Genomic DNA, 24806 nt, shown 5'->3' with positions numbered 1-24806 from the left:
GTTGTAAGAGTAGTTGCGTTATTTGTCTCTGTAATGCGTTACTCTCTGAACAGAAACTTCTGGAGCTAACACCTGTGGAGGAGTGGCTTTTGTGCTGATAGTGGCACATCGGTAGAGGCAATAGCAGAGAACAGTAGAGGCAATGTTGCCCGCGGGTGTTTTCAGTGGCCCTGACAGCCCCGTTTGAGGGTTCCCTGTACTTCTCAGCAGAGGATGGTCTCCATCCTTCCCAGCCACAGTAGCTCTGGTCTTGCCAAAGACATCTGGGGCCATGGGACAAATGCTGTCCCTGAGACCCTGGGCGGCTGTTGACAGGTCTAGGTGGATGATTTTGGCTTCCCTACCTCTAACAGGCGATGGAGCGGCTTCCATCCAGTCCTTATGCAATTGAACTTTTTATTTTGAGATTACTGTACATTGACCCACAGTTTGCAAGAAATAAAACAGTGATTTCCTGTGTCACCCTTTTCCAGCTTCCCTACTGATAACATCCTGCAGACCTGTAACAATATCCCAACCAGGACACCGACATTGATCCGTCCAGACACAGCGTTTCCATCCCCACAAGGCACCCCGCTGCCTTTCCTGACCGCTCCCACCTGCCTCCAGCCCCCGGCCTCCCCCTCTCAGCCCCTGGCAACCAGCGCTCCGTGTCTCCCGGCCGTAACTTTATCAGGCCAAGGTTGTTATATACGTGAGAACATGCAGCATGCAATCTTTGGGACAGGCTTTTCGTGTTGTTATTTCTCACCCGAGGATATTTTTTCCATTGATTTTTTTAGAGAGAGTGGAAGGGGGGAGAAAGGGGGGGAGAGAGAGAGGGACCCGTGTGAGAGAGACATCGACCGGTTGCCTCCCACACGCGCCCCCAGCCAGGCAGGGGATTGAGCCTGCCACCCGTTGGTGTGAGGACAGACACTCCAACCACTGTGCCACACCGGCCAGGGCTGGGGCTGGCTTTTTTTTCCCCACTCAGCACAATCCTCTGGAGGCTGATGTGAGTCCATAGTCTTTACCTTGTATCACTGAGTGGTAACGACGGTATTGATGGGCTGCGGGTAATTGATCCGTTCAGCAGTTGAGGATGTTTGGGCTGTTACTAGGTTTTTGCTATTACGAATAAAGATGCCACAGACATTTGTACAGGTCGTTGTATGGACGTGGAAGTACACGGCAGGGTCTCAGAGGGTCCCCATTAACCTGTGAATCGTCAGGTTAAATGAATAACAAAGAAGCCTTGGCTAATGCTCACCCCTGTGTCCCCACTCCCCACCGCCAGGCCCAGGTGGGAATCCTGTCCCTCCCTCACTCCTGTCCCTCCGTCACTCCTGTCCCTCCATCGGTCCTGTCCCTCCATCGGTCCTGTCCCTCCGTCACTCCTGTCCCTCCCTCACTCCTGTCCCTCCGTCACTCCTGTCCCTCCCTCACTCCTGTCCCTCCCTCACTCCTGTCCCTCCCTCACTCCTGTCCCTCTGTCCCTCCTGTCCCTCCCTCACTCCTGTCCCTCCGTCACTCCTGTCCCTCCCTCACTCCTGTCCCTCCGTCACTCCTGTCCCTCCCTCACTCCTGTCCCTCCCTCACTCCTGTCCCTCCCTCACTCCTGTCCCTCCCTCACTCCTGTCCCTCCCTCACTCCTGTCCCTCCATCGGTCCTCCTGGTGCTGTCTTGGGCATGGCAGCCCAGTGATGAGACAGGTGAAGGAAAGCGTTTCAAACTCCCAGCTACCACAGTGCACTCAGCTCAGGCTGCCCCGGGCCTCCCCCCGAGAGCCCTCCGCACCACGGCGTCCGCACACATCCAGGCAAACGCCAGCAGGTTGGAAAGGAGCTTCCAAGAGCCGCGCAGCCACGTTCCTCTCTGAGGGGGAGACCGCAGCTCTGTGCAGAGTGTGTTGGCTCCTCAGAAGGTTCCAGACCCCGCGCCTCTTAATGCTGTGTGTGTGTGTGTGTGTGTGTGTGTGTGTGTGTGTGTGTGTAGACCAGTGTACATAGCATTGCAAAAGCCCCATGGAGGGGACCAGGTAGCCCACAGAACTGTAGTTAGAAAATGTGGAAATGAAAATACAAAGGAGAAAGTACTAGCTAGGCCACATTAGAATTTTGTTTCTCATTTTGAGAGCAGTGGGAAGCCCCAGTAGTGGTTCCTTGTGGTGTGTGTTTGTGGGGAAGGAAATGAGCAGGTTTATAGTCCAGAACAATCTCACCTGACTGTGCAGAGGCCCAGGGAGAGGGGTGGTGGTGAGGCCTGGGGAGGTGGCCAGGAGGGTAGAATGAGGACTCCTTGGAGCCTGATGATACATTTTCTGTAAGAGGCTTTGGGAGATGGGAGGCTGGAGGCCCCTTGTGCTTCGGTATGACCGCTTTCAGAGGTGGGTGGTGGGCTGGGGCACAAAGAGTGAGAGTTCGGTCTTGGTGACTTTGAGACGTCCAAGTGAGGAGGAGGCAGCTGGTGCTTGGCTTTGGAGCTGGAAGGACAGGTCTAACGTGGGTCTGTGGGACGAGGCGATGGGGACAGCTGTTCGGGGGTATTTGGTGCAAATGAAGGTGTGCAGGGCGCCCAGGACATGAGGGAGGCGGGGGCCCAGCTGTGACCTCTGAAGTGGTTTAGCCACGAGAGGTGGGAAGGATCCTTGGGGATGCTGATCACTGCTGACCCCGAGAGAGGGTTCCAGAAGGAACGTCTGAGGGTCCAGTAACCGAGGACTGATTGCTCACTATTAGAGGGACGTTGTGAAGCAGCTTCAGGACATCAGAGAGGCAGAAAAGAGATAAGAGAGGAAGGTGGGGAGACAGGTGAGAGGGTTCGAGTGCGAGAAGTGTGGCTGTGGCAGGAGGAGAGGCCGGCTTGACTGGGGCAGGCGTCGGCGTCGTCGTCTTCCAGGTGGATGCAAGGACGTGCCCGTGGCTGGCTCAGCTTTCCCAGGCCCCAGGAGGGCAGCTGATCTTCGACCCTCTGTGCCTTTAAGAATCAGGTTGCCTCATTACAGGGAGAAGAGACCACGCGTAAACCTCAAGCAGAGCAGGTCACGCATATCCTCGGTGTGCTCCGGGGGCTCTATCAACATATTCAGCTCTGGAGTTTCCCAGTGAAGGGAACGTCTGTAATTCTGCACCCTGCACTGCCCATGCCTTGAACCTGTGTTGAAGGGAAATTTTATTGAATTTCTGTTCTATTGAATTCTGGGGAACCTGCTGGTTTTGCATGTGGCAACCTAATTCCTAAAAACTGGCCACTATTTTAAGTCATAGTTGTTTTCTTTAGACTCAAGAGATCAGTTCCCAGCACACCCAAGTCTCTCCCGTCTTCCAAACACATGGGCTAAGAGAAACAGCGCACAGTGCCTGGATTACTCAGCTGGCAGCCCCGGGCACTCTGGCTTCTCTTTGGGGAGCCCTGTGGAGCTACGGCTCTGCAGGATGTGACACCCACACGCTTTATCCTGGCCAGTGGAGGGTGCAGCCTGCCCCCAGTGCAGGCTTGAAGTGGCCTCTGCGTGTTGGAGCCTGATGCCCCTCCGTGCCTTCTGCTGCCAGCTTTATTCCCGTGGGAAAGAGGAAGGTGACGGCAGCTATGTGGGTGAGACCGAGGTCTCTGGCCAGCTCAAGCACACCTGCCCCTGCCCCTGCCCTCTCTTTGCCCTTCACTGCTCCTGCTCTCACTGGGCCCCAAGGTGTAGGGCAGGTTGTTGGAGTGCAGACGAGCAGACAAAAGCCAGTCTCGCCCAGTGTGTCATTGTCAGCCCTTCCAAAGCCACCATCTGGAATATCTGCATGTTGGAATGGACACCTTGCTCCCCCACAAGGCTGCCTTCCTCATCAGCAGCCCCTGAAGGGAGAGGCCCCCTATTCCAGCAGAAATAGTCCAACTAGAAGACTTTTCTGTCTTCCAATACATGTGGAGGGAGCAGAGTTTTCCCCCTACAACTGTTGTGTCACACTGATTCAGCAAATAGACCCAATGTCTGCAGACCCAAGAAGGACTTGAGAGGCCTCAGGGTCAGAGCTTGTTCTGTGGAGTAAAATCTTCAGGACTCCAAAATCTGGACAGAATGCTTTCAGCTGCAAGTAACAGCCAAAGTAGAAGTTGCTCAAGCAATTGAAAATGCTAATAATTTCTTATTAGAAGTCTCAGGTAGGGTGATTGGTGTGACTGAGTCAGCAGTTCAATGAGGCCTTTGGGACCCAGGCTCCTCTCCTGTTTATATTCCCCCTTTCTGAGCACACCAGCTTGTCCTGACTCTTTGCAGACCAGCACTCAGAAGATCATTCAGCAGCCTGGATGACCGTTTGTCACTTCTCTATTGCAGGGCAGGGGAAAGTTTCCGAGAAGCACCCCAGTACCTCCCCACATCACATAGGCAGTCAGTGTCACATGTCTGAGCTGATCCAGGTGCTGGCTCAGACTTGTTTGGGTTTAACCCCTGGACAGAGCAGTCTGCTGGCATCTCCTAAAGCTTATTGCCAACAGAGACACAGTTGAGCTTCTCGCAGGAAGGATAAGAGAGGGTATGTATTGGGGAGGCATCAAGGATTTATAAGACATTATAATTAGAACTCTCTATACACCCTACTTCCTATAGAGAGAAATGCACACAGAGTCCCAAAGAGGTTCTGGATAAATTCCAGCTGCAGAACTAGGTCTCGTGGCTTTAGGTGGAAGGCAGGTAGGCTCCTGGGTTGCTGTTTAGTGAAGCTGAGGCCCCCAAGGCTACAGGACCTGGCAGTACAGCACCTACCTGGGTGCAGGCATGGCCACTGATCACCAGGCCAGAAAGGGGCTAATGTTGACAGACACTTTGATTTTTTAAGAGAAGCCAGAAATCCAGATCTTGATGTAGACTCTTACACTTCTTAAATAGTGATCATTCAAAATTTGAAGAACAGTGTGTGGCTCTAACAGAAAGTGTCCAAGAGCTGGACCCAACCTGGGACCAACAGTTCTCATTGAGACAAAGAGGCCAATGTCTAGAAGTGATTCGGAGGCTCTACTGCTACTTGTGTTCACTGAGTGGGAGCTGAGAGACACCAGATATTATAGCAGAGACCCAAGCACACTGTTCTATACTCCCAGAGCGGAGCTCAGGGCACTTTCCAACTTCTATCTTCTAGAAAGAGCTGGGGAAGGGAGATGATATAACCAGGGCTCTCAGAGGAAATAGAGATGTTTCTGCAAAGAGGCAAGTTTCCCTTGTGGTGCCAGAGACAGGTAGGGTGTGGACAGGGTGATTCAGACTTTCAGAGGGAAACTCCACACAATCCAGGACATTTATGGGAAACGAGACTCCTGTTTCATTTAATGATGAAAGTCAGCTACCCGTAAGATAAAATCAGACAAATAACCCCAAGCTGAGGCAGGCAAGTCCAGGTGATGGGCAGCCACGGTAGCAGAATGCTCCAGAAATGGAGGCATGGAGACTGCACGTCATGGGTCTTCATTATTTTGACTGCCGTCTTGGGTGCTGGTCCCGGGGGGCCAGTTGTGCTTTTTTGTCTAGGAGAATCCAGTCCTGGTTGGAATGCCTGGTGAATAAGGACTCTTCTCTGTCATTGCGCTCTGGGGACAGATTCTCATGTGCCCACCCCACCCCGACCCTCACCTTGTCACCACACCTGCTCCTGCCAGCCCCTGCCTGTGTTCCCTGGGGGCTCTCTTTGGTTACAGCAATCCCACCTCCTCCTGTTTGCCCACCTTCCTCCCCTTAAACCCTTCCCACCAAGAGGGGAAGACATGGAAACTGAGAACAACAAAAGCTTGTAAAAAGGCACATTTTTGTGATTGCAAGAAAAGGGATATTAAAAACACAATTGCGTTTACTTTCAAAATGAGTGCATTGAACTAAATTCAGTCAGTCCATTATTTTCTTCCTTTCTTTTTTAAAAATATGTTTTCACTGATTTCAGAGAGAGGGAGGGAGAGGGAGAGAGAGAAACATCAATGATGAGAGTCATTGACCAGCTGCCTCCTGCAGGCCCCCGACTGGGGATAGAGCCCCCAACCCAGGCATGTGCCCTGACCGGGAATCAAACCCTGACCTCCCGGATCCTAGGCCGACGTTCAACCGCTGAGCCACACCGGCCAGCCCAGTCAGTCCATTCTTTATGGGAGGTCAGTACAGGAGCGCCCTTCACCTGTTTGCCCACTAAGTGCCCTGATCGAGGCCAGGGTGCCGTCGGTGGCCGGGCTTGTCTTGCTTTGTTCCTCTGTGGTCTGGCTCTCCTGCTCTCCTCTTCCCACTGCGTGAAGGGGCTCAGGGTGTCACACGGGGCCTTATAGATGGGAAATTGAGGGCACAGGAGAGTTGCTTCATTCCCTGAATCAGAGCTTGGACCAGGCACTGCAGCAGGACCCACAGGGCACCTTCATCTGGAGCCAGGGGCTCGGGCCTCCAGCCGTGCGCGTCAGGACCACAGGGGGGGCTCCATGTCTCTGGGAAATGCCCAAGTTGAGTCAGATTCTAGGGCCCCCAGGGTGCTCAGGGAGCTGCATACCCCCCAACAGAGTGGAAACGCCAGAGCCTGACAGAGGTATCTGAAGGCTGCACAGCCCACAGACAAGGCCTGCTCATGTCCAAGGGAGACAGGCCCAGCTCTGACCCAGGGCCTGCACCTGGCATGTCCGTGCTCCAAAACCACGGGCTCGTGAGCCTTCTGATGGCATCTTTGTATGGTGGTTAAGATGGTATGTGCCTGTCGCCTTCTCTATCCTGGTCCCAGCTAGCAGGGCCTGGGCCTCTGAAGGGGGCAGTGCCCTTGCAGATCAGAAGCCCCTGGGTGCCCACATGGAGCTGGCTGGTCCCAGATACCCACAACAACTTGTGGCCCCAGGAGTGGGGTGATGGATTGGCAAAAAGATGCACCAGCAATGGACCACAGGGCAAGTGGGAAAAGCTCCCTGGGCACACTTTGAGATTTAGGTCACAGCGCTGGCTTTGATAACATACACACACCCTCCCACTCCCTGTGCACATCTGCCTTGGTTCCTGGTCAAGGACACCTTTGGCCATGCCCACATCATCTCTCTGCTCTGACCAGGCCCCCTAGCTGCGTGTGCCCCCACGCCACTGTGGCAGGCAGGCAGGCCTCTTTGGGTGCCAGGGGGGTGCTGTCAGGCACGATCCCAGCTTGGGATCTTAGGGAAGATGCTATGTTGCTGACACTCCATCCACCTGGGGTGTTCTTGGTGGCTCCCCTGAGAGTCACCAAGGGCAGAAATGATAACCGTAACTGTAAGGACTGTCAGATAGTAAATCAGGCTGTGGTCACATGGCTAACAACGGCAAAGGCGATGCAGCACTGGCTACGCCGAACACTTTACTAAGTCATCTCATTTCATCCATACGCCCCTGCGCACATGACACCCTTTACCCATTAGGGAATGGAGGCCCAGAGAGGAAAGATACGGGCTCAACGCCACAGGGCCGGCAAGTGTCACATTTTGAGCAGTGATCACCCCTACAGAAGGTGGGCGGTATCGTTCCCCTTTGCTCTGAGTCAAACTGGTCAGTTTGAACTGATGCGCCTCGAGAATTTTTACAACGCGCAATACCTGACTGTTTAGTCGGGGGCACTCACCTGTTCCACCCTAGATTGTCAAATAAAAGAGGGGCAACAGCCAGCACAACACTAGCCATCCGGTGGGAACGAATCAAAGTCAAAGCAATTTTTTATCAGATCGGCAAAATATATAATATGGTTTTGGGTGCGCGGCAGAGTTTTAGTAATCAGTTTCCGTGCCATGGTGAGAAAGGTTGAAAATTACTGCTTGAAGTCATTTGAGTTTGGCGGTGCCAACCGAAGCCAGGCCAGGCACAGCAGCGGTTCTGACCTGGGGGGACAGGGCCCAGCTTTCCCGAGGGCTCCTGGAGCAGGGTGCACGGCTGCCGCCCAGGGGGTGCTTGGTGTGAAGCTGGGTGCACCTGGCACCTGGGAGGTGTTCGATGGGTGCTTGAGATGCTTGATTCTTCAGATCTAGTCTGTAATCCTCAGGAATCTTCAAGAGTCCTGAGTTAGTTTCCAAAAAGAAAAGACATCTTCTCTAGTCAACCCACATGACCTTTTTCCAAATGACTGTTGTGTTATTTTTCTCGTTTCATGGAGAATCGAATCTTGGTATGTGAGATCAAATAGATCATTTTTATTTCTGTAAAATTATATCATCTGAACAGGGCTAAGTTGTTAGGAAAACTTATTGGAACATCTGAGAATGCTGTAAATGCCAAAGGGATCTTGGATATCACGTGGGTCAGCCCTGCATCAGGATTTCCAAGCTCGCGGTTCGCCCCGGGAGCTGTGGCTGGAGATGCGATGTGTGGGGAGATCCTGCTGAAAGTGCAGTTCCTCTGTGTGATTTCTCTCTTTCCTGATGCTGACAAGCAGCCTTTGCTCATCAAAGCCAGTTGCCGGGAGGTGAGCACGAGTTAACTTTAAAAACAACATTCAGCAGGGCACGCTTTCTACAGATGCTGTGTGTGACACATTATAGTATGAGACTGTTTAGGAGAAGTGGGAAAATCTAGAAGATTGTTTCCCCAGCCAAGGAGCCAAACAGAGAAGGTAGAGAAGTCTCTGAAAAAGAAAAGCTCCAAGTCTCCAGCAAATGTGGTTTGGGAAATTACTTACCCATGTCTGTTAAAGGGTAAGTAATTAAAAGGTGCTAATCTGAAGTTTGTGTATCTGTAATTAAAATAACCATGGCTACCACGATTGCTTAGAATTTAGACCAACCAAAGTGTCTTTTTGGGGAGGAGAATTTTGTCATTGACCTTGTTAGTGGGACTTGGTGAAAATAAACAGATAATTTGAAAAAAACAACTTTTAAACTAAATTTTCTGCAGACCTTTTTCTGCAGACGGTCCCTCCTCTCTGGGATGCCTTGACCACTGCCCAGGACCTCTGGTGCTCCTTGCCTACCTGGGCCACCTTTGGAACTTGCCCTTTACACACCAGAACTGCTGCTGAGAGCACGGTGGCCAGCCAGTGTCCCCCATGCCTGGCCCTCTCCATCAGGGGCTGTCCTCTCATCCCTCACCCACCTGTCTAATACAAAGCCCATTGAGCACCAAACCCATGTCCCGTCACCCTCCATGTGCAGAACACTGAGTCTGGTGCACAGCAGGGTCTCATACACATCTGTGGAGTGAATGAACAAGTTGGGGACAGTGACCGGTACACATTGGACACCTGCTGTGTGTTCTAGGACAAGTGTATGGTGTTTTGTGTACCCTCCTTCGCTGAAATTTTTAGTTCCAAATATAAAGAAAATGAGAAGTCATACGTCTGAATAGTCCATAAACCAATCATTCTGCTCCAGAATAATTGAGATTTTTAACTATCCCCGTATTAGCAGCCAGAATGGCCCATTCCAGCATAGTGTGAAGTACATTTTTAAGACAATTTTCAAAAAGATCGGAGACTCCAGAATGAAAGTGGATATGGGGCTATGGCTCCAGGCACATACCACACTGTTAGACTTGTGATTATTCTAGAATCCTTACAATGGCTTGCACCAAAAGAAGAAAAAGATCTGGCCATCAGAGTGGCTGACAAGCTGTAACAAGCAGCAGGCTCGTTGAATCCTGTAGGATCTCAACAGTTGACTGAGGAAGCTGGCTGTGGGCTGCAGACAGGAGCCTGAACCAGAAGAGAGGTTCTGGGCTATGAGTCCACGCCAGCTGCATTGCCACTCAAGGTAACATAGTCAGATTGACTTTAGAGAATGTTAAGAAGTCACCTGCCTATAAATAAACCTTTAGAAATGCAGCTCCTCCCAGGCAGAGATCAACATCGCCATTCACTAAGCCTAAATGTATACCTAGCTACGCTGGCCCGAGTCTGAGGACAGCAGCCTTCCCAGGTCCCCTTGAACCTGGCTACCTCACTAGGTCTGGGAGCAAATTCAGAATTGTGAGGTGGCAAGTCACCCTGTGAGGGTTCTGGGAGACTCTCAGCCTCTAGAGTCAGCCCTCTCAGGTTGCTCTCCAGCCCAGGCCCTGTTTCCTTATCTCCAGTAGACACAGCCTTCAAGACCCCGGAACGTGGTGGCACAAGCAGGAATCCATGAAGTCCTCCTGGGTGCCTCCCTTGGCCCCCTGCCACTCCATGCAGCACCAAGAATGGCCTGGTCAGGCCCCCCATCATCTCCTGAATCTGCTGTCCTTCACCCAGGGGCCTAGCTCAGTCCAAGCCCCAATCCTCTATGCCCGGGAAACTAGTCAGTTGCTGAGCGGTCCTCATGCTGCTCAGGGTCCGTCAGCCCGCGCCCCACTCCATAGCAGGGGGCATTCTTCCTCATGCCCATCTCAGCATCTCAGCATGTCAGCTCCTCAGTGTTTCCCCGCGGATCTAAGCAGCCCTAACTCTCCACTGCTTGGACTCACAGGGCTCCACCTTCCCAGACCTTCGTTTTTACTCCTCAGGATGTGGTCTCACTGCCCTTCCTTTACTCCCTGTGAAGGTCACGACCCACCCACTGCAGGGCCTTGGTATGTGCTGTCCCCTCCCCTCTTGGATGCTCCTCCCTTAGCTTCCGGCTTCATTGTCATTCTTCCCCTGCTGAGCTGGCCCACTGCCCACCAGGTCAAGACACCTTCTGACACCCTCAGCTTCTCCCTGTGGTACCTGTCACAGTTGCAACTGCTCAATGTGTTCAAATCTGTCCACTCAGACTTTAAAAGGGTCATGAAGGCAGGATTTCCATCCCAGAATCTCAGCGCTGAGCCCAGCACATAGTAGGGGCTTCATTAACTTTGGATGGATGGATGGATGGATGGATGGATGGATGGATGGATGGATATAGGTGGGCAGATGGATAGATAGGTGATGGATATATGATGGATGGATCTCCATAGGCCCCGAGAGCACAGGGAAGATCCCGTGGGTTCAGAGAGAGGGCCCCTGGACTATCCCAAATTCCTTATTAAAATAAATAGGATCTCCAGCTGAAATCTGAGATGGGCACCCTGTTTATGCCTAGGGGAAGCTGAAGGCCAGTGAGTTCCTAAACCCCATTAGACCCTAACTCAAATCTCTGTAGGGGGCTGATATGGCTACACCCACAGCCCCTGGCTGTCCCTCAATCCTCCACCTGTGTCCCCTCTGGTGTACTGGGCCCTCACAGTCGTCCCAGAGCACCAAGAAGCTGCTGCCACCAGTGAGGAGGGAAGCTGGAGGAGACCTGTTCCAACCCCAGCTGGGAAGCCTGCCACATGGCCACTTAGTCTTTCAGAGCGTCCCAGGGAACAGAGGTCCAGGAACCCCAGTGTCACCTGCTCTTTCAGTCCCTCTGCATTGGCTCTTCCTTTTCCTGTCTCACTTCTCCTCCCAAATAAACCAATTGCCCCAAACCCTTATCTCAGGATCTACTTCTGGGGGACCCTAATCAAAGACAGCCCCAATAAGCAAAACGGATCTGTGACACTGGAGAAACCCCTTGTAGTCTAGGGCCTGGTGAGCTGCTGCGCGGGAGGTGGTCAGCAAAGACTCCTGGCTCGTTTTCGGAACAACAGAAGCTTGACGAAGGCAGCAGGAGTCAGGCCTGGATCCTGCCTCTAGGCCCAGGGCTCCAGACCCTTCCTGGGAACCCTGAGCCGCGGAGGCAGGAGTCAAGCCCAGTGCCAGGAGGCCAGAAACATTTTCATTTTTTTCTTTCTGACGCTTTCTGTGCACCGCCTCCTCCCAACACAATATTTGCATTGCGAAACCCCGAAAACTGCTAAGTTTCACCCAATTTGGTTTCATGTTCTCGAGGAGCTTGGCACTGTATTAGACACTCAGACTTTCCCACGGCCCAGTTCCTATTTAAAAACTGCCTCTCTATTTAAAGTTCAGAATGAAGGGACTCCCGAGGCCGAAGGGAACATGAGATAGGAGAAAGAAAAAATCCGCTTTGCTTCTAAAAAAGGCTGAAAATTATAACCATCGCTGGCCTTGTGTCTCAAGTCTGAGGATTTTTTTTCCCCTTTCTGGTTATTTGCAAACCAAAGTGGAATTTTATTATGGGTTACTCAGTGAGCTTCTCCAGTTCCTGGCCCCCAAAAGTCTCTGCTCACACTGTAGCATGTCATTTAAGCTCCCCGTACAGATGGGAGAGAATGGAACCCAAATAAAGCAGCGGGGGTCCCCGAGCTGTCTTCCCGCCATGTGGCCACATTTTCCCAGAGCTTTGCCAGGGACCCAGCAAAGCTGCCTGGCTCCTTTTATGAACAACAAAGCCACGATGAAGGCAACAGGAGTCAGAAAACTATTCACTGCAGGAAGTTCCAGTATCCGGTGAGAAATAAGAAATACAACAGCACCGGACGCGCCTTGGGTCAGGGGGACGTGAAAAGCCCGCAGCCTTTGTGTCCTTCTCGGCACCGGAGTGTCAGTGTCGGAGCCCTCAGCTCCCCTCTGAGCTCGCCGGGGCAGGCGCTGGCACTGTCAGGCTCCCAGCCTCCCGCTGAGGGCGACAGGGAGGCCGCGATGGCCACCTCCACCCGCCTGCTGCTGCTGCTGCTGCTGCTGCTGCTGCTGCTCCCCAGCCAGCCCGGGGCCAGGGCTGGTGCCCAGGGACAGGCCGTGGTGTGCGCGGGGACCGCCTGCTACTCGGCCCACCAGGACAGGCTCAGTTTCGAGGAGGCCCAGCTTCACTGCAGCAGGAATGGGGGCAACCTGGCCACGGTGAGGACCGAGGAGGAGGCCAGGCACGTCCAGCGGTTACTGGCCCAGCTCCTACAGTCCAGGGTGCCCCTGGCAACCCGGTCAGGCAAGTTCTGGATAGGACTCGAGCGAGAAAAGGGCAAGTGCATACAACCCAGCCTGCCGCTGAAGGGCTTCAGCTGGGTGGGTGGTGGGGAAGACACGCTTTACTCCAACTGGCACAAGGAGGCCAAGAGCACTTGCATCTCCAGGCGCTGCGTGTCCCTGCTGCTGGACCCGTCCCTCCCTTCCCTCTCCAGCTACCTCGCCAAGTGGTCTGAGGGCCCCTGTGGGAGCCCGGGCTCCCCTGGGAACAGCATCGAGGGCTTTGTGTGCAAGTTCAGCTTCAAAGGCATGTGCCGGCCCCTGTCCCTGGGGGGCCCAGGCCAGGTGAACTACATCACTCCTTTCCATGCCACCAGCTCCTCCCTGGAGGCTGTGCCCTACGCCTCCTTGGCCAATGTGGCCTGTGACGATGGGGACAAGAGGAAGCAGGACTTCTTGTGCAGAGAAAAGGCCGCCGATGTGTTCGACTGGGGCATCACAGGGCCCCTCTGCGTCAGCCCTGAGCACGGATGCAGCTTCAATAACGGGGGCTGCCAGCAGGACTGCTTCGAGGGGGGGGATGGCTCCTTCCGCTGCGGCTGCCGCCCGGGGTTCCGGCTGCTGGATGACCTGGTGACCTGTGCCTCCCGGGACCCTTGCAGCTCCAGCCCGTGCAGAGGGATGGCCACGTGCATTCCCGGGCCCCTGGGGAAAAACTACACGTGCCACTGTCCCCAGGGCTTCCAGCTGGACTCGACTCAGCGGGACTGCATAGACGTGGACGAGTGCCAGGACTCCCCCTGTGCCCAGGAGTGTGTCAACACCCCCGGGGGCTTCCACTGCCAGTGCTGGGTGGGCTACGAGCCTGGCAGCCCTGGAGAGGGGGCCTGTCAGGATGTGGACGAGTGTGCCCCCGGCCGCTCGCCCTGCGCCCAGGGCTGCGCCAACACAGAAGGCTCCTTCCACTGCTCCTGCGAGGACGGCTACGCCGTGGCCGGGAAGGACGGCACCCAGTGCGAGGATGTGGACGAGTGTGCGGGCCCTGAGGGCAGCCCCTGTGACAGCTTGTGCTTCAACATGCCAGGGTCCTTCCGCTGCGGCTGCTTGCCAGGCAGGGAGCTGGCCCCGAACGGGGTCTCCTGTACCATGGGCCCCATGTCCAGGACACCAGTTGCTGAGAGTCCCCAGGGGGAGAACACAGGAGACCGAGAGGGGAGCCTGGTGCCTTCTGCCACAACCTCAAGTCCGACTGGAGGCCCTGAGGGCACCTCCCAGGTGGCACCCACCAAGAGGAGACTCTTCCTTCCATCCAATGCCTCTACCACCCCTACGCCATCCCAGGCTCTGGCCAGCAGCGGGTCCCCTGGAATCTGGATGAAGCCTGGCACCCATCACCCCACGGCCACCACGGGCCATGAGGAGTCTACGGACGGGGATTTCGTGGTCCAACAAAGGAATGAGGGCACCGACGGGCAAAAGCTACTCCTGTTCTACATCCTGGGCACCGTGGTGGCTATCTTGCTCTTGCTGGCTCTGGCCCTGGGGCTGCTGGTCTACCGCAAGCGGCGAGCCAAGAGGGAGAAGAAAAAGCCCCAGCGTGCGGCAGACAGCTACTCCTGGGCTCCGGAGAGGGCTGAAAGCAGGGCCGTGGACAACCAGTACAGGTAAAGACGCGGAGGCTGCGGGGGCAGGAGGGGCAGCTGCGGGGGGGTGGGCGACAGCCCCGCACACGCAGGCGGAGGGCGGGGCGGGCACGGCCCCTGCTGGACGGCAGGCCCAGCCCAGCTGCCCAGCTTGCGGTTGGGTGCCCACGGGCCTCCCCCAGGGCATAGCCATGCGAGGCTGGGCACAGCAGCTTCCAATGCTGTCACCTTCTGTTTCCCGTAGTCCAACACCTGGGACAGACTGCTGAAGGTGAGGTGGCCCCAGAGACACTGTCAGTCAGCCGCCGCCATCCTCAGAGCTCACATCCTCTGTCAGAAGGCGGGACCCACATCCTCCTGAAAGGCCGGACTGGAATCTTAGCAAACGGTTGTAAACTTTCTCCTTAAAAGCCTGGCAACTGGGAATGCGCAGGTGTATCCTAAACGCGTGTGACATTCCCAAGTGGAAGCGACGGGCTGTGGCGTCATTGCGGGAATTTTGTGAATATTAACGATTGTCACTCGTTCCCCCTTGTCCAATTCAAATATGACCGATTTCACCTTTCTGCACTGATGCTGGGTTCGGAGTCAGGTGCTCATGGGCTTCCTCTGAACGGCTTCTCTGCTCCCTGGAGTCAACTAAGAAGAAAAGGGGTGTGATTGTGCTAATTTGTATAATGGAGACTAAGTCGATTATTATTTAATTACATAAGAAGTTTTGTTTTGATTTTTGCCAGAGGGAACATATTTAGGACTGAGTGTCTTTGCATGTACATCCGCGCACTTTCCCATCGCAAGTCCTGCCGACCTTCGTGTCGTCAAAATCCTCCACCGTGACCAGAAATCCACCTACGGTCTCGTTAGCAAGGAGGGGGGAGTTTAGAACTCGCATGTCTCTGTCTTAAGTTTCTGATAGTCTTGGGTTTATTTGCTAGTGAAACCTGAGAAATGTGGCAGAAGTTGTACGAAGTGAGTTAAAATGGTTTTGAAAAGAAATAATCCAAAGTGCTGGAGAGGCCAGGGGTTTGCTCCACAAGCACTTGGATCTAAATTCATCTAAATGTTCTGATGTCAGCACAGACTCGACTGTTGATGAGTTGAACACCAGTAAGGAAAACGCCAAGGACTACTTGTCTCTAAGCCTGCCCATCCCCAAGACACCCACCCGCCCTGCCCCGGCTCCCTGCCTTCACCTGGGGCAGCTCTGGGTTTCCGTGCTCTGACCACACGTAGGCGGAGGAATTGCGGGGAGTCTCCCCCTGATTGCTCCTAAAGCACGTGGGGGCGAGAGGACTCCCTGAGCTCAGAGCCGTCGGCGTAAAGCCCTTAGCCCAGCTCACAGCCCTCAGTCCGCGCTGCATCCTGACAACTTGATCCTGACTCGTGGCTGTAGCTCTCAGAAAAGCCAGAGACCAGTCACGCACCATGACTGTCCCAGTGCCGCTTTGGGAACTTGTGTCTTCTTTCTCTCTTTTCCTTGAAAAGGGGGGGCAGGCGGGAGGGAGGGAAGAGAGAAAGAGAGAGCAACTAAGATCTTTGGCAACTACAAGCACTACTCAAAGCAACTTGAATCGATGCCCTCACTTTTAAGGGCTCACTTGCAGAGGTGTCCCCTTATGAGGTGGTCAGTGATGGGCGGTTCTGCCTGTGTAGGCAGGAAGCAGCTGGAATGGTCCAAACTGCCTGAGGAGCCAGCCCGAGAGGCCTGCAGGGGCCTGGGGACTTTCCGCTGCCGCCTTGCAGAAGTACAGAGGGAATGTGTTTCCTTCCAGATTCTAAACTCTGCCTCTCAGATGGAGGACACCCTGTTGTTTCTGGTTTTGCCTTAGAAATGCAGCTGTCCCAGAGTTTACCATGCTGAGCGGGAGTAGTGTCAGGTGCACGGCTGCCTTCAGAGTCAAGGAAGTTTGTTTTGTTTTGTTTTTGCCAATTTTGAAATGCAGATGCTACCGTTTACTATTTTTTAAAGACAATGAAAACTGCAGGGTGTGTGACAGAGAGAATGAAGGCTCTGGGAGGCCTCGCAGGGGCTTGGAAGTCCTGCTTTTTAAAGTCGGTTTTCACCTGGAACGAGTGGTGTTTAACACTCAAGGAGACAAAAGCTGTGCCCGCTGACCACAGGACCCTTGGTGGCCTCTTGTATGGGAACCAGCTGTTTTGCCATTCAGATGATTTCAAAGACTTGGCCAGATGTGTTGCTGACCAGTATGTGCACTTACATGAAATAAATGCAAATTCAACAGCTTTCCCCCTAGGTTTTTACAGTTTTTCTTTTTGTTTGGGGTGAAGGAGAAGTTCCTACTTTGGGCTCTGCCCAAGTTCTCTGTGATCCTGTGGGCCTTGCACGGGCTGAGGTCACCAACATGCCCTGTCATTGCACAGCGTTCGATGCTCCTACAGCCCCCACGAGGGGCTACATGGGTTGGTGAAGAGCAGTTTCTCAGAATCTGCTCTGGCAGAGTTGGCCCCCCGAAGGCCAGTGAGGTCTCCTGCTCTCACGCCACTGTCCACCATCCTTAACCTGGATGACCTCAGGCGGAGAATCTGATGAAACTACTGGCCTCAAACAGACGCCTTGTTCCCCCATTACCCCGCTGTAATTCCGTCTGAGGTATTCAGTCGAATGCTTGTGCATAAACCAGTGTCTGTGGGCTGTGTGGCCATTGGCTAACTTCCAACTTATTCACAGGGGCCCCAGGTGGCTCCGTCGTGACCCAAGCAGAGAGATGGACAGGACTGAGCATGGGGAGAGGTGGCTCTGCCGTGTGCAGACCCGACCAGCAGTGGCTCTGGGCAGGGACAGACCAGGTGCTGTTCTGTTTCTGACCTGCTGAGCCGCAGAACAGGTGAAACAATAGGGAGAGGGAGAAGGGTCTACTTGGCAACAGGCTCAAAGGCAATGGAGACTTTTGTCCAAATAGTATTTCCCATAGTTCAGTCATTCTAGGAAACTCTTAGAAAACCTGTATTTGGGATGAACACACTTCCCCCTACCCTTCACCTCCCAGGGCAGATAATTTAAAGGGGGGAGGACACCTTTAAACATGCAGCTCACCAAGCCCATTTCTTACTTTTAGGGACAATCATTGCTCTTTTTTCTTCTTTGCTATTCATAGAAGCCTGATGCAGGACAAGTCCCCCTAAAGCATCTGAGACCTAGAGAAAACCAAGGGGGGGGGGGGCAACTATCCAGAGATGCCTAAGGAGTGGTGGACTTGGGGAGGATCCTCTCTAGGATGACCCGCCACTGCTCAGCAGTGTGGCCTCGAGGCACAAGCAGCTGTTGAGGCAGCTCGGTCATCTTAGTGCCGACAATGTGATGCTACTCAGCCACATGGCGTCTTCCCAGCACCATTAAGTGGGCGGATTAAGTGGTTTCTGAGTTGAGGACAGGAGGACTCTGGAGTGCAGTCACTGTCAGGCTTGGCAAGGCCATCTCTAGCCCTAAGTGTTATTCAGTGGTAGCCTGGCAACCCTTGGCAAAGGCTCCTCCTCACATCTCTCCATGATCCGGCGAACAGGCGGGATAAAAGGTTGAACATGTAATACGTGCCCATGTACATCATGAAGGAAGAACTGGGTAGAGACGGAACCTCTTTTCTCTTAAACACACGAGTGGGCGTTGCTGTCTCTTACATTCTAATCAAGGGCACTGGTCCAGCGTGTTGTGATGGGACCTGGACTCTTAGCACGGAGCGACCTTTGAAGAAAATGGATTTCATCATTAGTTTCTTTTATTCCAACTTTCTTTTCCATAACTATTTTTGTGAAAACTAAGAAAAGAGAGATGAGATCTGACAAAAGTACTAACTTTAAACGAATGCAGTTTTTTTAAAGCCTTTTTGTGTTATTTCTCCCCCAAATCTCTCCATTGTCTAGAACAGGAAAACAGGAAAGCATTGCTTTCTAGCAGCTGCAAATCCTGTAATGGCTAATGGCTCTACATATTTCCATCACCCTAAACAATAGGGTCAGTGTGGGAATCTGAGATACGAGCCCTGTGAACAGCTGTTCCTATCTGGCTGCGAAACCCACAGCTTCAATCTGTGTGGTTTGTGGAGTCAACCAAAAAAAAAAAAGAAAAGACAAAATGCTCAAAGTTCCCCCCTTACCCAACAATCAAGTACTTATTCCATCCCAGATTTCAGGAACTAATTACTAACTGAAGTGCTGTTTTAAAAAAATGACTTGTGTTTTGGTCTGTTCTTAAAGTGAATGCCCATGTATTTTAGGAAGCAACTCTAGAATTCCTTTCTCGAATAGCTCCTTCTACCTGCAAGATGGCAAGTGCTTTCTTCCCGCAGGTTTTGCCCTCTGCTCCCCTGGGCTGAAGCTCTTTTTGCATATTTGGCTTAAGCTTGAACTAGGTTGCATGCAAGGCCTTGTTCTGCTGTATTAGGTGTGATTATAAATGTCTAATCATTTCATGAATGCTGAACGGGAATGTAAGTATTTTTAAATGTGTATTTAAAACTTGTTCCACGAATTCTGGAATCATGGGATTTCGAGGTGGGGTTTATTTTCATCGCAGGCACCAGTGCTTTGCGGGTTGGGGGGAGGGCACGCTTGAGCACGGCACTGGTCCTTAGAACTCCGAGAACCTTCCAGAACCTTCGTGGCATCTTGGCTCAGCCTCAAGAAGTGGCAGGCTTGCGGTCTTGTGCACTTTGTATTACACATCCAATCTAATAAACTCTGAAATGCATTTGTTGTCTACTTGTTTCAGTATACTTTAGAACGACTCAAAATCCACGGCAGACTCAGCATCACGATCACTACATAGATCCATTTTCCTTTTCAAGGACTTGCTGAAAGGAAGGAGCGTGACTGCCCCGTTTCCATGTCTTCACCTCCTGGAAGCAGCTGCAGCCCAGAGCATGAGGTGGGTGCAAGGCAGTGCCCTCCTGCCTGCACTGTCCCTCGGCACTCTGCCTTCGGGAACAGGGACATGCAGAGGGCCTGGGCTGCAGTGTGACCAGTGGCCCAGCTCCTGAGACCCAGGCCTGATTGAGTGCTTTCAAATTTTGCCTTTGGAACCAGAGTCCACTCTTCTGTGCCCCCATCTTCACCATTGAATTCCCTGCATCTTTTTTATTGCGTTGGTGACACCTGGTGCAGGGTTAAGCATGTCCAGTTGGAGTGATGCAAAGACTCCCTGCTCTAATTATCGTAGGAGCATCACTACCTTGTCGGCCAAGCATTTCCAGTTTATTTAGCTAATTGGACAGGCTGGCCGGATCGTTTGTTGTTTGGCTGCATAAATCTCTCTGTGAGTGGAAGTTGGGGCAGCAGACGGTGGTCAGTTCCGAATCCAGCTGCTTTTCAGACTGTGTTTAGCAAGAACAGGGCTTAGGTAGGATCAAGTGTCTGCTGTTATGCTAATGGACAGGACACTTGCTATAAATGTCCATTACTCAGGGTTAATTCAAGCTGATCCTTTTAGCAAGAAGTCTAGTCACTAACAAAATACATTTAGAAAGTATATCTTAATATGTACAACTGTGGCTGGCCCTCAACACACACACGCACACACATGCACACACACTGATATGCCCCACAAACATACAACACAAACTCTCACAGAAAAGCCCACAAACACACAAACATATACATAAACACACAGACACTCAGCCATACACACACACACGTGCACATTTTAACAGTCTGCTGTTTCACACTGAAAAACCCGAAGCCAGTGTTTCCTGTCTTAGGAGAATCCCGTGAACAAAAATACCAAATTTTAAAGGTGACTCCTCTTGGTGACTTTTGCTATCTGCTAGCTAAAATGAGTTCAATGCTAGGTAAATCTGTCAAATATGAATCATTTGCCAAAAAAAAAAAAAAAAAGTGATCTCTACAGACATATCTATTGCACAATACAAAGTACATTTTTAAGAAACAATAGCTGGGTAAAAGGCAAGGATAACATATATATTATGTACATTCCATGGCTGGGGGTGGAACCTGTAACCCAGGTATGTGCCCTTGACTGGGAATCAAACCTGCTACCCTTTGGTGCGTGGGCCGATGCTCTAAGCACTGAGCGACACTGGCCAGGGCCCCCCAAAAAAGTCTTTGTCTTTTAATGGGAGAAGTTAACCTATTTACATTACTAATGTAGTGTAACCACATTTTGAGATTACTGACCACTGTGCGGTGGCAGATTCTGTCTATTCTGTTTGTAACATGCTCTTGGTGTTTCTGTCCTTTCTTTCTTCCCTGCTTCTGGTTTCACGGAGGTTTCTTTGTTTTATTTCTTCCCCTCTAATGTTTTGAAACTTTATGAGGACTATGTGTGTTCTTCAAACGCTTACCTTAATTGTTACCTCCCTCATATAAACCTATGCTGTCCTCTGATTGTCTAACACCTATTTAGATGCCACGACTTCTACATGATTCTCTCGGTCACCTGGGATTCAGGGATCCCCATTTTCATAGGAGCGGAGCTAACACTGAGTGTGTTTTTGGTTCGGTTGGTTTTGCCTTTTTCTGAGAGGTCAGGGGAGGGAGGTTTTCCTCGCCTCCTTCCCCACCCACAGGGTGGCTCACCCGAGCCCAGCCACTGTCCCTGGGAAGGCCGCAGACGGCGGGCCACTTCCTCGCAGCGTGGCGTCCAAGGCCTCGCTTCCTCTCCTGGAGATTCCTCTCCTTCCTCTCCCTCCCCTGGCGCTTTCCTTATTTGCCGGTTCCCTTTGTTCCAGGTTGTGCCTCAGAGACACGGGTGTGGTTCTTTCACTTTCCGTCTAAGGAGGGAGCTGGGTTCCAGTGGCTTCCCAACACTTGTTGGGGTCCCCTGGAGTTCCCCCAGGCTTGTTGACACGCAGACAGCTGGGGCTCAGCCCAGAACTTCTGAGAAGGCAGGGCAGGGATGGAGCCCGAGGATTCACACCCCTGACAGGTTTCTGGGTCCAGCTGCTGCTGGGCAGGGACTCCGTTTGGAGAGCCTCTGTTTTATTCAGTTTGGGGTCATTTTCTTCTCTTATTATTGTGAGCGTGACCCCATCCAATCTCTTTACGCTTCTTCTGGAAACAAGTTTTCGATGGTTCTATGCCCCATGCCTCCCCTCTTTCCTGTGACATGTCCCGTCTTTCTTTCCTCTCACAGTGGGTTATTTAGTGCGTGTACACTCTTCCAGAGCAGGAGTTTTTGTCTCTTGGTCAAGGCATCTAGACAGGGGCTGGGCACAACGGGGTGCTCAATGAACACCCCTTTCTTCCTCCAAAGCCGTGGTGTGATGTCCCCAAGAGGAAGCTGGGTCCCTGAAAAGGGACTTCTTTCTCAGGAGTTCCCTAATGCCCTCCCGTGAAGGCCCAGTGGCTACACGGCAAGTCTTCCGAAGAGGCTCTGAGGCACTTGAGGGCAGAGATGTACCTTTACTGTGCCTCACACAGTGCTTTACATAGTTGAGTTCAAATGTTTTTTAAAAAATATGTTCTTATTGATTTCAGAGAGAGGAGGGGAGAGTGAGAGAGAGAAACATCAATGATGAGAGAGTCATTCACCAGCTGTCTCCTGCACGCCCCCGACTGGGGAATCAAACCATGACCTCCTGGTTCATGCGTCAACGCTCTACCACTGAGCCATGCCAGCCGAGCATCAAATGTTTTTTGAACTGAAGACCAACTGGATATATTATTTCATACTAAAGCAATGGAGAGGAAAAATTCATTGCAATTTTACTACCTACCAGATGTGAGAGTAGCGTTTATTTTTTGAGAAACAGACAGCACGGTCATCCCCACTTTATAGATAAGGAAGCTGAGGCACAGAGAAGTTAGAAAACTTGCCCAAGGTCACACAGCTCCCGGGTGAAGGAGCAGGGGTGTGAAATCTCCCAGTCCCGCTCTCAGCCATGAGAGGTCTCATTACCTCCTATTAAATGGGAATGGGAACTGGACCTGCAATTTAAAAAGTACCAGCCAGTGACAAGCTGGCCTTCCAACCCATTCACAATAGGAAAGGTGGAGCACTCAGCAATTATGGGTTATTCTTAATATCTTATGTTCAATTGAACATACTTACACTTGTGAACTACACACACACACACACACACACACACACACACACACACTCACGGGCCAAAACTACTCAGAAGCTCTGCCCTCCCCTGAGAGACTGCAACCTGAGACCCAAGACCTGAGGGCAGGTCCCATGCGGGTACCCTCATTGACCCCCATAGTGGCCGTCTCCATTCTGTCTTGTCTCAATGACGGCCGGGCCGTGTGCAGCGGGAGGGGAGGAGGGAGTGCAGTGGGCACGGGTCACCTGCTCTGCCAGCAAAGCGGCTCCTCAGCTGGGACTCTCCTAGACGCTGATGGAAATGTAAACAGTGCAACCTCTTCAAAAGCAGCTGCCTAATTTCTTAAAGACTTAAACATGCACATATGACCCAGCGATTCCACCCAGAGATACTGACTCAGGAGAGAGGAATCTATTGCCCACACAAAGTCTTGGCCACAGATATTCACAGAAGCTTTATTTATACAGCCTCAGCCTGGAGACAACCAGCAGGTACATGGATAAAGACTGTGGTTTACAGTGGGTTACTCCGCATCAGAAATAAAAATAAAAAGAAACAGAAACAGACTTCTGATCAACACAATGACATGGGTGAATTTCAAAAGCATTATGGTGAACAGAGTAAGCCCGACACATAAGAGTAAACCCTGAAGCCAGGCAGAGAAAGACAAGTATCACAGATCTCACTCATATGTGGAATCTAATGAACAAAATAAACCGATGAACACAATAGGTCCAGAGGCATAGAAGCATGGAATAGACTGAGGGATCTCAGAGAAGAGGGGGTGGGGGTGTGAGGGGGTAAGAAAAGATTAACCAAAGAACTTATATGCGTATGTGCATAACCCATGGACACAGACAATAGCGGGGTGAAGGCCTGGGGGTGGGGCAGGGGCTGGGTGGAGGAAGGTCAAGGTGGGGAAATGGGGGACATCAGTAATACTGTCAACAATAATATATATATATATATACCCCCTATATGATTCCATCCCTATGAAATCCTAGGATCGGTAACAGTAATCATTAGTGATAGAAAGTAGATCAATCAGTGGTTATGGGAGAGTGGGAGTGAGAACTGACCACAGAGGACCCTGAAGGACCTGCATGGATGGAAGTATTGTGTCTTGATTGGGTGGTGGTCACATGTGGATGCTTGTGTTTGTCAAAACTCATCAAACCATACATGTAAAATGGGCACATTTTATTGTATGTAAATTATATCTCAATAAAGTTGATTTAAAACTTCAGCTTATTGGTGTTGTAAATAAAATAAATATTTAAAAGTTGTGGTCTGTATTTTTGTAAAACAATAAAACATGATTGCTTTGGACTTCATTTTTTTCAGCGGTAATAAAAAGCGAATGGCACTGTTGCAGGCTGGAGCTAGCCTTCTACTATCAGAATTTTCTCCGTTGCTGGTTGTGTGTCTAAATCCTCTGCTAAGCTTCAACGAGTGGGGGACACCCCTTTCCATGACCAATCTTCTCTCTACCTCCCTCCAAGCCAGCACCGGAATCCATTCCCTTCATTTACTGGCCTCCATCAAAACACTCAAATACATCACGAGGAAAAGCCCTCTCCGCCTGCCCCAAGCTCGCTTTCCTCCCCATGCTGAGCACTAACTTTCTAAGTTTACAGTGCTGGGTCTTTCTTTCACCCTCCCTTCCTCAGATCATCTAACTACATTTCCTCCTGAAACATGGCCACAGGCAAACCCTTGTCCTTTGGCTTTAGGCCCAGCACTTTTAAGGGATCATCTTTTATTAAGGAATCAACCTTTCATGTTATTAAAATGTATAAGTAAAAACAACTTTGGAAGGGCTCTTGGGCACTGCAGATGCCAAGTTTGAAGTGAAACCAGTGTCAACAATAAAGTCGTGGCCTTTCATTAAAAGGCTTTTTCCACTGCACAGAGCAGACCAGATGCCTAGAACAACTTCTTTGATGCTGGGAGATCGGACGTGATGCTTAATGATTTGTGGCTGCGATAGAATGCTGCTTGTTAACTTTGGTTACATGTTGAATGGTCTTTGGCATGAGGCATTTATCTTTCTTGAGTATAGGAAAAGATGATTCATTTGGGCTTTGTTATTTGAAATTTGGAGTCATGTGGTCTGGCATGAAGTCATGCATTAGCTTAACAAACAAGAAAACAACCAACAAGTGAAATAAAAAAGTAAAATAAAGGTTTGTTGGGGAAGTAAGGTTCACTAGAGATTTTTAGCTAAGCTGTTTAGACTATTAAAAATTCGTCATTGGGAGCACTTATCTCGATGTTTACATCTATTTGCGTAGAATAGATGTGGATTATAAATGATTCTTACCTGAATGCAAATGAATCAATACTGTTTAGTATCTGTTTTAGGTATTTCATTCTGGTTCTATTTGTTTGTTAAATACTTGTAATATTTGGCAGTGAATGTG

General features: G+C 51.4%; 2 protein-coding genes across 2 annotated transcripts in view; both read left to right on the top strand.

Moving 5' to 3' along the window:
• The window catches only part of NAPB (NSF attachment protein beta), a 282410-nt gene that overhangs the window by 123248 nt on the left and 134356 nt on the right, over positions 1-24806 (top strand). The window lies entirely within an intron of this gene.
• On the top strand, positions 12311-18429 carry CD93 (CD93 molecule). The gene is made up of 2 exons (XM_081148756.1): positions 12311-14383; positions 14607-18429. The coding sequence occupies exons 1-2, from the start codon at positions 12459-12461 to the stop codon at positions 14629-14631; spliced, it is 1950 nt and encodes a 649-aa protein (XP_081004882.1). The 5' UTR covers positions 12311-12458; the 3' UTR covers positions 14632-18429.

The sequence above is a fragment of the Miniopterus schreibersii genome (assembly GCF_964146895.1).
Source record: "Miniopterus schreibersii genome assembly, chromosome: 10".
Taxonomy (NCBI): Eukaryota; Metazoa; Chordata; class Mammalia; order Chiroptera; family Miniopteridae; genus Miniopterus; species Miniopterus schreibersii.
This window is presented reverse-complemented; position numbering and strand designations above follow the sequence as displayed.

Excerpts from the sequence above, each read along its gene's own strand:
- CD93 (XM_081148756.1), top strand. The coding sequence starts at position 12,459 with ATGGCCACCTCCACCCGCCTGCTGCTGCTGCTGCTGCTGCTGCTGCTG. Across the intron at positions 14,384-14,606 it reads GCCGTGGACAACCAGTACAG|TCCAACACCTGGGACAGACT; the intron begins GTAAAGACGCGG and ends TGTTTCCCGTAG.